Source organism: Spermophilus citellus (assembly GCF_964194105.1).
Source record: "Spermophilus citellus genome assembly, chromosome: 8".
NCBI classification, from domain to species: Eukaryota; Metazoa; Chordata; class Mammalia; order Rodentia; family Sciuridae; genus Spermophilus; species Spermophilus citellus.
The window spans coordinates 40,871,831-40,884,922 of record NC_138189.1 but is presented as its reverse complement, the minus strand read 5'-3'; the positions used below and the strand labels follow the sequence as shown (position 1 = coordinate 40,884,922).

Below are 13,092 nucleotides of genomic sequence, written 5' to 3'. Positions count from 1 at the left end.
AGCACCAAGAGATGCACCAAACACACTCCAAAATCGATAGAAAAATCAAGAATAAAGGGAGAGGAGGCGAGGCGGCCCGGAGGCCCCGGGAAGAGGCGGATGAGCGGGACTCACAGTCGAGCTGGGCCCGGGTCCCACGTCCTCCACCGCCGCGGTGGTGTACAGGGGGTCAAGGACCGGGGCTGCGCGGAGGAGGCCGCGGGGCGGGGGGCGCGCATGCCGCGGTCGGCCTCGGCAGGCCCGACAGGCTCCCAGGGAGGCCCACAGCGGCGGCGCGAGGGACCGAGACGCCAGCCGTTTGAGGGCCGAGAGAGGGGAGGCTCGAGAGACCCGGGAGAGAGGGACAGGAAGTTCCGTACCGCCATACAGCCACTCTTCCTCCTCATCCCCTCCGGTGCCGCCGCTCAGCTCCGACACTAGGCGCTCGACCTCGCCGGCGGACATGGCCGCCCCCGCTCACAATTTAAAGACGACGATCAACAGCCCCCTCCAACCCCTTCCCCAGATTCGCTGTCCCGGGGCGCGAGACAGGCGCGAACCCAGAGGTGAGCGAACCAAAAAAGCACGAGACCCAAATCCAGGGAAGGCGGTGGCGAAGGCGGCAAAGATGAAGATTCCTGCGCCGGCCCGCCTGCGCACGCGCAGCGGCACTTAAGCGGCGTCTCTAGGTGGCTGGGCTTCCGCGGCGGCTGCACCTGGGCCCTGTTGGGCATGCGCAATGCAGTCGGCCCCGCCCCGACGGAGGCCCGCGGCGTCCTCGGCGTGGCTTTCTCGCGGGCGTCCTGCGTCCGCTTGGTTCCCCTCCCCCAGCCTTCCCTCCAATCGCTCTGGGCTTTTGCCACTGCATTGTGTGTTTTCTGTCTGCTGCTGTTTGCTTTGACGTCCCATTTAGTTACTTAAGTTTTCCTAAAGGCATTTTGTTTCATTCTGGACATGTTGCACGCAGGATACCGAATCGTCACTGTCACCTGTCGGGCCAAAAAGTTGCTCATTAGAGAAGAAATCATCTACACTTGGTGTCTCGAAAAATTAATTTAAAAAGCCAACCGAAGAAAAATTGTCATGAAAAATACATTCTCCTTGTTTAAAAAATAATAATAATTGAAGTCGAGGTCAAAGACCGCCTTATCCACTACCCTCAACTTCAGAGGTCACCCTTTTGTTTGTTGTGCATTGTTCTGAAATTTTTCGTACATTTACTTCAGGTGTCTTGTTGGAAGAACTTGAAGTTGAGGAGCCTTAAAAGGCATAGTATAGTACTCTACCATCCTGTGACTTGCTCTTTTTTTTTTAAACCTACTAAAGTCTTGACGATCATTTTAATTTTAGTATATGTCCCCCGCCTTTTTTTTTAACCTTTATTTTATTTACTTTTATGTGGTGCTGAATATCGAACCCAGGGCCTCTCCCATGTTCTAGGCAAGTGCTCTACCGCTGAGCCACAACCCCAGTCCTAGTATGTGTCTTTTTTTAAGCTGATAAAAATCTGTAGCATGGCTATCACAAAGTGAGTATGGCTACTTTGCTATTGATGCACATGATTGCATTCAAATCTTTTGCCAGAAGAAAGAAATCCTACAATAAAGATCCTTGTGGTTTCTTGAAGTTTTATCAAAGTGTTTCCTCAAGCTGGATCGTAAGAATGGGTAGTTTTTATTTTAATAAATAATGTCTCAAGATGACATTGGTTGTGTTAAAAATAGAATTCCAGTTCTTAACTAGTTGGTTGTATGACCTTGGGTAATCAACCTACAAAGTTAGAAAGCTGAATTAGATGTTTCTAAGAGTCCCTTAATTCTACAAGTTTCAAGTGGGATACTCATTTTTCAAAAGAAAGAAATCTATTTTGATTGTACAAATCAATGAACAGACTTTTTTGTGTGTGTGTTTTCTAATGAATAAATATTGTTTCTTTATTCCACAGTCCATTGGTACCTGCTCTGTTTAAGATGGTGGAAAATAAAGACATGAGTAAAACAGGATTGCCCTTAAAAAGCTCTCAGTTTATTGAGAAAGACAGAGGGTGGTAAGCAATTAACTTTCCCTCAAGGAAAAGGTGGAAGTGTTTACACCCCACCAATTCCACACCATCTCCTGTTATTTAAACAAGCCATGTGGTTTTAATTCTCTATCTTTGAATGAACCTCTACCTACTTTGTTGAAAGCAATTCCTTACATTCTTCTAAATTCTGTTTACCTTTGTAAAATCTTTCCTAAATCCCACTTCATCTCTTCCTATTTATTTACTTATGCAATCAATATTTGTGGAAAGTCTACTGAGGGTCAGGAACTCTTTAAAATTACATAGATTTAGCAGTGGGCTAAAAAAAAAAAAAAAAAAAAAAAAAAAAAGTCCTTCCTTTCCTGGGGCTTTCGTTCTTTTGAGAGTCAGACAACAACAACAACAAAAATATTAAGAATTATGAAGAATAAGCTATAAGAATGTCCAGAGAAATGTGATGAAGAGGGATGATGCAAATTTATATCGAGTAGTCTGAAAAAGTTATTCTAATGAGTGATATAAGTGTTGCGTCCTGCATGAAAACAGGATATAAGCCCTGTGGATTCCTGTGTGAATAGACTTAACAAAGGAATTAGGAAGTGCAAAGGCCCTGAGGTAGAAGAATTCTTGGCATGTTCAAAGAACCCAAATATACCTGGATTGAAATGGTGACGAAATGTAGATTAGGTCAGTGGTATTGGAGAATAAGTAGGGCAGAGCTAATCACCTGTCTAGACCTTGTGCTTCTTCCATGGCGTGAGTTGATCACATTGTACAGTTCAGACTCTTCATTAGACCTAATCCTCCCTCAAACAGGGCATCTTGTTTGTTGCTTCCATTTCTTGCATGGTACAAAACACTAAATGGACCTTCTTGGTTTTGCTGAAAGAAATGGAATGAAGGTTTTCTTTGTTTATTATTCTAAAAATCCCTAATGACTGGTGATTTTATGGGAGAACCAATTGCTTTTTGCTGAGGGGCGTTTTTTCGTCTCCCAGCTGCCTGAAAGCGGCTTCCCTTTCAAGGCATTGCTTAAACTGAACTAAAGAACTGGTGAAGAATAATTGATGCATGAGATCACCTTCATGGTAGAGGTTAGCATTTGAGCTTAGCTTTGAAAATGAACATTTCTATAAGCAGAGAAGCCCATAAATCACTAATAACCACTTTTTAAAGGCCTCTTCCTTCCTTGCTTCCAAACTGAGTTTCTGGCATGACTACACTTCCTTAGTTAAAGGTGTCTTTATCTGCTTACTCACCGAGTGGGGAGGTCAAAGATACATAGTTTGAAGATATTTTATACACTTCCTCCCACCCTATACACTATTGCTAAGAGCCTTAGCCAGTAGGAATGACGCATGGTATTTTTGGTTGAAAGGTGACACCAGCAAGCCATTGAGATGATAATGATTGTGTTAAGATGTGCATTCAATTGGATATTAGACCCCTGCTGTCTGCCTCAGCCTGCTACTTCGAAGCTCTCCCTGGACTCCCTGAGAGTACCCGTTGGTTGGGGAAGTGTGGTAGGAGGGATTTCCGGAGGAGGGATTGCTGGTTGGTGTGGTGTGTCCCGGAAGAAGGCCAAGTGCGTGGTTTTCGCGGGAGTTTTAGAAATAAAGTTTGTTCCTGCTTGAGTGGCTCGTGATTTTGTGCCCAGCCAGACTGCGGCAAACTATAACCTTATCAAACTACTACATTTGTTTTGATCATTTTGGTTTAGTATTTTATTGTTTTTTTTTGTGATCTGTTATTTCTTGACAAAAATAATAAGCCAGGCATGGTGGTGCCCCTCTGTACACAGCTACTCTGGAGGCTGAGAAGGGAGAATCACTAGAACCCACAAGTTTACAACCTGGGCAACATAGCAAGACCCTCCATCCCAATAAATAAATGATGATGATGATGATAATAATAATAATAATAATAATCTGATTTTAATGTATCTATCCCTGAGAAGCACTCTCAAGGAATGTTTCATTAAAATGATTAAACGGTGGCTAAATGATGACAAGAGTTGAGAATCAAAATAAAAGGTCTTGCACAGCAACCAGCGTGTGGAAATATAGTACTCAAAAAGGTGTTTTTCAGGGATATGGCATTTGGGCACAACTGTCCTATTTGCTGCCAACTTTAGATATGTCACTTACATGTCAATGTTCTTTAGTTTCATGTCAGTAAATTGATATAGTAATGTTTTATAACCAGTGCTTAAAAGGATAACAAAGTTAAATGAAGTTGCAAACATCAAAGAAATTGACCAGTTAGAGGCCAGGAGGTGCCATGTTATGGGTTAGGCCTTTCCTCACCACCCCTCCAACATTTTCTTTTTCTTTTTTAGTTGTTTTTATTTATTTATTTATTTACTTATTTATTTTTCTAGGCCTATCCTTGTTTGAACAACCAGAATAATTACACCTGTGCAGAGCTGTCCCTGTCTTCTTTTTGGTACTTCAGTGATGAATTAGTCCCAGTTAGCCATCCTCCTCTGCATCTTAACATCCTTTTTACAGTTTGTATTGCTAGTTGTTTCTAGAAAGTTCTGTTGTCTCCTATTCACACATACACTGTTAATGTAAACTGGGTGTGCCCTTTAAGGATGAGAACAAAATTTTGTTTTAATCTGTGTAGTCACCAGATCTTGTCTCATAATGTCCATCACATGGAAAGTGGTCAGTGAATCTTTAAGCCAAGCACTGATCCTGTATATGGAGGACTTAGAAATAAGGTTAAGGGAAATATGTTTGATTTCTTTTTTTTTTTTTTTTTTTTTTAGGAATTGCTGACTATTTTGAGCAGAGAAGTACAAATCACATTTTAATAAGGTAACTGTGATAGTCTTAAGCAGATCATGTTAGCAGGAATTTATTCTATTCCACCATAACATCTGAGACAAAGAAATCACTTTTGGGGGGCTTTCTTTTCTGTCTACCCTGCATATCAATGACATTTTATCCAGTTACATGACTTTTAGTACCACCTACATCATTGGGAGCCAAAGACTCTCAAATTCCTACCTTCAGTTTTCACTTCTTGAGCTCAAGACTCTCAGCATCACTCAGATATTTCATCAGATGAATCTTTTTGATAGTTAATAGGCATTTCAAACTTATGCTCAGAACAGAATTTGTGAATTCCCTTCTCAAGTTTGTCCTATCCTATTGCCATATTCCCCAAATTTCCTTTATGCTTTAGATATGAGATGTCTCGAAAAGCTCACATGTGGGACAATGCAAAAAGGTTCAGAGGTAAAATGATTGGGCTATGAAAGCCTTAACCCAATCAGTACATTAATCCCCTGATGGGATTAACTAGGTGTAATTGACAGCAGGTAAGATGTGGCTGGAGGCGATGGGGCCCTGGGAGCGTGCTTTTGAGGTATATTCTTTGTGTCTGGTGAGTAGAGTCTCTGCTTCCTGATATGAGGTCTTGACCTGCTTCACTTTGCCACACTCTTCTGCTCTGATGTTTGGCCTGACCTCGAGCCTGGAGCCCTGAAGAATGAAGCCGGCTGGACCAAGACCTCTAAAACGGTGAGCCTCCAAGTAAACTTTTTTCTCTTTTAATTGTGCTTGTTAGGTCTTTTGGCCACAGATGAAAAAAAAAAAAAGCTGATTAAAACACCATTTTCATATTAGTAATCACTATTCAAATAATGATGTCAACACAAACCCAAAGAATCATTTTTTTCCTTTCCTCTTCTTTTTTTTTTTTTTCCTCATCCGCCTCTCTCATACTGTGCAATGTCCTCTTAGGTCTTCTCATAAAATACAACCAAAATATATACAAAATATATCCCAAATCTGTCTTCTCTCCACCTCTACTACCATACTGAAATTCAAGTAACACAAACCCTTCAATGGCTTCCTCTGACATGTCAAATGCAAATCCTTGGGACCTACAAGCTCTTTCATGGTCTGGTATGTCCTAAAGTTTCATGAGGCTACATAGGCTATGCATTAAGTAACATTTAGGGATCTTCCCTATCCCCCCATTCTTCATCTTTTGTCAACATTGTAGTGTTGTTCCTTCACATCTCTACTATGGACTGAATGTTTGTGTCCCCCACCCCCACAAAAAAATTTCTGTGTTGAAACCTTTTAATCCACCATATGCTGGTGTTTGAAGATGGTCCTTGGGGAGAAAAGAAGCCATCCTGGATAGGGAGGAATATCATGTCCGTCATAAGACAGGAGAGCTTGCTCCCTTCCTCTTTGTTGTCTGCAACATGATGGCATGGCTGAAAGACAACCACCTGCAAACCGGGAAAAGGTTCCGCACCAGAACTAGTCAATCCCAGAACTCTGATCTTGGACTTCCCAGCTTTCAGGACTGTGAGAAATAAATCTCTATTGCTCAAGTTATCCAGTGTATGGTATTTCTGTTTTAGCAGCTTGAACTGAGACAATCTCTATGCTTATTCCTTTCCAGTTCTTGCAGATCTGATTCCCAATGATGCATTTAATTCAATCTTTACCTTTGTTCCATTTAGTGTGCATTCCCAGAAATCTCATATTTTAGTAGAAAGGATCAGGGGCTGTAAAGGGGGTGTGGCTAAATGGCAGAGCACACAAGAAAGAAGAAAGAAAATATTTAGCAGAAAGATGACCCTACTTTTCACTTAAACTGATATTCAATTATACAATTTATTGACAAGGACATCATTTCTCATCTTTTTATACTACAATGCCCACCATTATTTTTTGCCTGATTGTACCATGAATCCTGGAAAGATTATACCTGCACCCCTGTTGCTCCTCATCATGTCTGTAATTTCTTCCTGCACAGGTTCAAATCCTGTGTATTCTTTTCAGATTCTATCTCCTTTTCCCCTTCTCTGACATTTGGCCACCATGGATCATGCTATTCTGGAAACACTTTTCCCCCATGGTTTCTCACACATACTGTAATTCTGCCTGCCCAGAGAAATTGCTCTGTTTTCTATCATTATCATCTCTCTTCTTCATGCTCCTTTAAAGCTAACTCAAGCATACCATATGACTCCCCAGATACCAGACTTATTTCCTGCAATCCAGAATCATATATCCAATGTCTTGCTAGATGTTTCTACCCAGATGTCCCTCAAATATCTTCAAAACAATATGCCTCCATATCTATTAGGATGGCCACTTTAAAAGTAACAGAAAGTATCAAGTGTCGGAAAGAATGTGGAGAAATTGGAACCCTTGTGCATTGTCATTGAGAATATAAAATGTTGCAGCTACTGTGGAAAACAGAGCTAATGTTTTTTGAAATATTAACAATAGAATTATTGTATGATTCCATAGTTTTTTCTTCTAGATATATGCACAAAAGAATCGAAGACAGGATATAGAGATTGGTACACACATTCAGAGCAGTATTATTGACAATAACCTATAGGTGGAAGCAACTCATGTCCATTAACAGGTGAATGGATAGATACTATATATACATACCATTAAATATTAATCAATTTTTAAAAGGATATAAATACTGACACATGTTACAACATAGATGAACATAGGACATTATGCTAACTAGAATAAGACAACAAATCAAATACTGTATGATTCCACTTATGTGGAATACTAAAGTAGTCAACTAATGGAAACAAAGTAGAGTGGAGGTTGCCAGAAGCTTGGGAAAGAAATGAAGAACTGTCTAAAGTGTATAGGATTTCAGTTTTGCAAAATAAAATGTTCTGGATATGTGTTATACAACAGTGTGAATGTACTTAATGCTCTTGAACTATACACTTTAAAATAGCTAATATGGTAAATTTTATGATATGCATATGTTCCCATAATTTAAAAAATGTTCCAATTGAATTCAGTATATTATTCCCCAATCTGCTGCTTTTCTGATTTTTCAAATATAATTCACTGCCATTTACCAGTGATCCACACACTGGGTGCTAACCTAAAATTCTCCTTCTGCCTCCTTCTTTCTGCTAGATAACTCACCAAACCTTTTGGCACTCTTTTTTTAAATATTTATTTTTTAGTTATAAGTAGACAGGATATCTTTTTAAATATATTTTTGGGGGGCTGGAGCTGGGGCTCAGCAGTAGAGTGCTCACCTAGCATGTGCAAGATGCTGGGTTCAATCCTCAGCACCACATAAAAATAAATAAATAAAATAGACATTGTGTTCAACTACAACTATATATATATATATATAAACTATATATATATATATATATATATATGTATATATATTTTAGTGATGAACACAACATCCTTATTTATTTATTTTTATGTGATGCTGAGGATTGAACCCAGTGCCTCATGCATGCTGGGCAAGCATTCTCCCTCTGAGCCACAACCCCAGCCCTGGCATTGTTTTTTAAACATCTCTTTATACACCACCCTCTGTCATTCTCTTTTATTGTTATCCCTAACAACTCTTAGCTATAGTTGTTGCTGGTAACTAACCTATTTTTCTAAAATGCAGAGGTGAGCTGGGTGCAGTGGCAGGAGGGTGCAGTGGCAGGCTGAGGCAGGAGGATTGTGAATTCAAAGCCAGACTCAGCAAAAACGAGGCACTAAGCAACTAACTCAGTGAGACCCTGTCTCTAAATACAAAATAGTTCTGGGAAAGTGGTTGAGTGGTTGATTGTCCCTGAGTTCAATTCCTAGTACCAAAATAAATAAATAAATAAATAAGATCCAGAGGTGAACAAGCAATTTCTACCCAAAGACTTCAACAGTTTCCAATTGGCTGCTACTATTTAGAATAGAAAATAAGATGCTTCATGATCTTGTCTGTTCCTTTTCTAGTTACGTGTTCATATTTTTCTTAGACCTTTCTTTATGCAGTGCACTCCAGCTAAAATAACCTATTTGTAGTTCCAAATAACACATTTTACAGTTTCATACCTCAACAACTTTTTTCATGTTGCACTTTCTGCCTGGGCTACCAGGAATACTCCTCCCTATCCTGTCCACCTGCTAAACACCTGGTTTCTTTAAAAGAAACTAAAAACTCATGTTCTATATGAAACTTCTTCTGACCACTTCCCTTTTTCTTTTACTCAATCAGAATTTATTATTCCTTTCCCTAGTAACTCCTATGTATTTTTAAAAATCATTGCTTCTGTGATATTTTATTGCACTTGGTATGAGTTCTTTTATTTCTTTTTTTTTTAAAGAGAGAGTGATAGAGGGAGAGAGAGAGAGAATTTTTAATATTTATTTTTTAGTTCTCGGCGGACACAACATCGTTGTTTGTATGTGGTGCTGAGGATTGAACCCTGGCCGCACGCATGCCAGACCAGCGCGCTACCACTTGAGCCTCATCCCCAGCCCGAGTTCTTTTATTTCAGTATAATTCTTTTTGAAGACAAGGATTAGCTTACTTCTCTTCATATCCTGAATACCCAACACAGGGTCTGGAACACTGACAAGTTCATTAAAAGTTTTCTGAATATTTATTATATGGATTTTTTTAATTTTTAAATTTATTTATTCTAATTAATTATATATGACAGCAGAATGCAATTCAATTCATATTACACAAACAGAGTGCAATTTTTCATGTCTCTGGTTGAACACAAAATATCGTCACACCATTCATGTTTTCATACATGTACTTATGATAATGATGTCTGGCTCATTCCACAGTCTTTCCTACCCCCATACCCTATACCCCCGCTTCCCCTCCCTCCCCTTTGCCCTATCTAAAGTAATTAATTGAGCATTCAACAAACACTTGTAGAACACATACTCTCTTCTAATTTGGGGGATTCCTTGCTGTCTAGTGCATAATCTAGTAGAATAGATGTTAAGGAAAATAGGTATGTTGAAACTTACCCAATGATGTTGCAAGTACTTAGCAGACTTAGAAGAGGACAGGGTAGTAGAGGTAGTGAGTTAGGAAAACCCTCACATGGAATGTATAATTGGAATGGTTTTTTAGGGTAAGAGTTTATCAGGTGCAAATTCTTTGTGAGTCCTATGATTTATTAATCATTTCATCTTGGAGTTTGGCACAGTGATTTCACTTAAGTGTTTAATAAATATTGGTTGAACAAACTGAGCCTTTGAAACTCTCCAGAGTCAATCGTTGATTTTGTTGTGCAGGTACATAATGTTCCAGGCTGGGAGAATCAGTGCAGAGAAATTGAGAAATCATGAAGGATTTGGTAACTTTGAAGGAGTGTGGATATATCCTATAGGCAACTGGACCAGGTGAAGCTTTGAAGCAGTAAAATGGAAGGACCATCTTAGTTTATTAGGAAGAAACCTGAATCCAAGGTGGAAGAGATGGAAAACTGGGAAATCATGGGACAATCATTGTGTTAGTCCAGGTGAGTGATATTGCTGAGTGATGTGACAGCAAGGATGGAGAGGTAGAACTAGTTTATAGGAGTTTTGAAACACTTCAAAATTTAGTGATAATGAGATGCAGGTGAAAAGATGGAGAAAGGGAAATTAGGTTTATTAAGAGGCTTGTTTGCAGGCTGGAGTTGTAGCTCAGTGACTCCCAAGGGTGAGGCACTGGGTTCTATCTTAGTACTACATATAAATAAAGGCATTGAGACCACATACAACTAAAAAAAAGTAAAAAAAACAAAAAACAAACAAAAAAAAAAAACCCACCACCACCAACAACAAAAAACAGGTTTGTGTGCACAACAACGCGTGTGATAGCAGCCTATCAACTACAAATTATTACATAGCAGTTGCTGTTTTTATATGGGGAAAGTGGCTGTAATTTCAGAGAGGTGTTCATATCCGAGAAAGATATTAAATTGCAGATCAGGTTTTATTATTCCTAAGACTTCTCAGGGAGCACGGAAAGGTAACTTGAGCAGACAGATGGGGGACAAAGGTTGCATAGTTCAGCTCTTTCCTAGACGGCCCCTTTTCTTCTCCGGAACTTTCGCTGAAGCCCAGGGCCACGGAGCTCCGCCCATTTCTTCCCAGTCCCGCCCACCCTTCCTCTAGCCTCCTAACTAGCCAATCAGTGCTCAGTGACGTCATCACCGTGCGCGGTCACCAGGCGCGTCACAGACAGGACCACGTGTACTGTGTTGACTGTCAAAGTCTGAGGACACCCAATTTCCGGAAGCTGTGAGTTCTGCCAGAAGTTCCTGCACCCGAGTTTTCCCGAGTCTGCGAATCCCGGCCATGAGTGCCCCGGGCGTGGTGTCCTTCACCCAGCAAGGCTGGGAGCAGGTGCTGGCCAAAGTGAAACGGGCTGTGGTCTACCTGGACTCCGCCTGCGCCGAAAGCCTGCACTGGGGCTGCGGATCCACGCGGCTCCTAGAGGCTGTGGGTGGTCCTGAGTTTCACCTGAGGGAGTTCGAGTCTGATGCAGTTGGTGGAGGAGTCAAGCAGCCCAAGGCAGTGTTTGTGTTGAGCTGCCTGCTGAAAGGTCGGACTGTGGAGACCATAAGAGGCATAATATGCCGCAGTCACTTCCAGTATTGTGTGGTGGTCACAGCAGTGAGCCACGCTGTCCACCTTACGGCTAACCATGTCCCAGCGGCTGCAGCTGCCGAGCTGGAGGGGCAGCATCCGGTGTTCGAGCAGCTGGAGGAGAAGCTGTGTGAATGGATGGGAAACATGAACTACACAGCCGAGGTGCTGCACGTCCCATTGTTGCTCGCCCCTGCTGCTCCGCACCTTGCCTTAACTCCGGCCTTTGCTTCCCTTTTCCCACTGCTACCCCAGGATGTACATCTCCTTAATAGTGCCAGACCAGACAAGAGGAGGCTGGGAAGCCTGGGTGAGGTGGATGCCTCTACCCTGACTCCAAAGCTGCTGCTGCAGATCAGGTGCCTGGTGTCGGGTCTCAGTTCTTTGTGTGAGCATTTAGGGGTACGTGAAGAGTGTTTTGCTGTGGGTTCCCTCAGTCGGATCATCGCTGCAGATCTGGCCAATTATGCTCCTGCCAAGAACAGAAGGAAGAATGCTACAGGCAGGGCATCTGTGGTCTTTGTGGATAGAACTCTGGATCTCACAGGTAAGTGGCATTGCTATGGAGTTATTCATATTCACTCTCTACAGTGCAGACACTTTCATTGATTCAGCATGTTTTATTGGCCTCTCACTATATGTGAGATTGAGGAGACAAAGATGATCTAAATGGACACAGTCCTTGATTTCTCAGAGTTTAGAGTTTAGTTTAGAAGGGAGATCAAGAAAAGAAAGTTATCAATTATAATACAATTTGTTGAGTGTGCGTAATGGGTAAACATAGCTTCTATATTCATTGCCATATTAAAACAACTGCCTCTACATGAGACTGGAGAATGGAATTATGCTTACACGGAGAACTGTCCACCTGGAAGCTTTCTAAAATTTCAAGATGCCAACATTTACAAAAATCTTTCATAAGAGGATTCTAATCTATTGGAGAGGTGTTAGATGACACAGGGGAAGGAAAACTATAAAGCAAAACATGAAATTATAATGGACAGTTGAAGTTTAGTTTCCTGTAAATGTTAAAAGATGAGACTACCCATAAATATTCCTAGTAAATTAGATGAAACAGAAGTATATAAATGTTTTCAGATATTTATTAATTTGTTCTTAGGTTTTTTGTTTGTTTGTTTTTGGTACTGGGGATTGAACACAGGAGCGCTTAGCCATTGAGCCACATTCCTAGCCCTTTTTATTTTTTCTTATTTTGAGACAGGGTCTTACTAAGTTTCTGAGGCTGGCTTTGAAATTGTGATCCTCTTGCCTCAGACTTCCGAGTAGCTGGAATTACAAGTGTATACCACTACTCCCGGATCTTTCTTTAGTTTACATTCTGTTAACAATTGGGTATGTAGTCTCAATCATAATAATGTATTAAATATTTATACACACAAGGGACAAATGTAACCTTGAAATTGGCTAAAGAAAAACTCTTTGTGATACTTGACGTGTGCATTTATTTTCAAAGGTTACATTTATTTTTCTGTAACTAGGTAGATACAATGCTACTAGTAGTAAATGCTAGTCATACAAGTTTAGGAAGAATACTCAGGAAACTAACATTGGTAAGCATTCCCTTTAGTAGGCAATTAAAAAGGTTGAAAGAAGTTATATAAACAATAATAAAGTATTTGAGTTTTTTACCTTAATCAGATGAATTTTTAGATCATAAAATGGGAAGCA

At 40.6% G+C, this 13,092-nt stretch overlaps 2 protein-coding genes across 19 annotated transcripts in view; one reads left to right on the top strand and one right to left on the bottom strand.

The window, feature by feature from the left end:
- Positions 1 to 709, bottom strand: part of FIP1L1 (factor interacting with PAPOLA and CPSF1) — a 69,384-nt gene extending 68,675 nt beyond the window's left edge. For 8 of the 16 annotated variants that reach the window (XM_081303335.1, XM_081303348.1, XM_081303350.1 and 5 more), the window contains exon 1: positions 360 to 709. In XM_081303335.1, coding sequence (XP_081159461.1) covers positions 360 to 444 — 85 coding nt within the window. In that variant the 5' untranslated portion in view covers positions 445 to 709. The remainder of the gene's footprint in view (positions 1 to 359) is intronic. The other 8 variants (XM_081303343.1, XM_081303345.1, XM_081303340.1 and 5 more) reach the window with 2 other exon arrangements.
- A 10,274-nt stretch (positions 710 to 10,983) lies between these two features.
- The window catches only part of SCFD2 (sec1 family domain containing 2), a 416,855-nt gene continuing 414,746 nt past the window's right edge, over positions 10,984 to 13,092 (top strand). For all 3 annotated transcript variants that reach the window (XM_081303332.1, XM_081303333.1, XM_081303334.1), the window contains exon 1: positions 10,984 to 11,950. In XM_081303332.1, the coding sequence (XP_081159458.1) occupies positions 11,113 to 11,950 (838 nt within the window). In that variant the 5' untranslated portion in view covers positions 10,984 to 11,112. The remainder of the gene's footprint in view (positions 11,951 to 13,092) is intronic.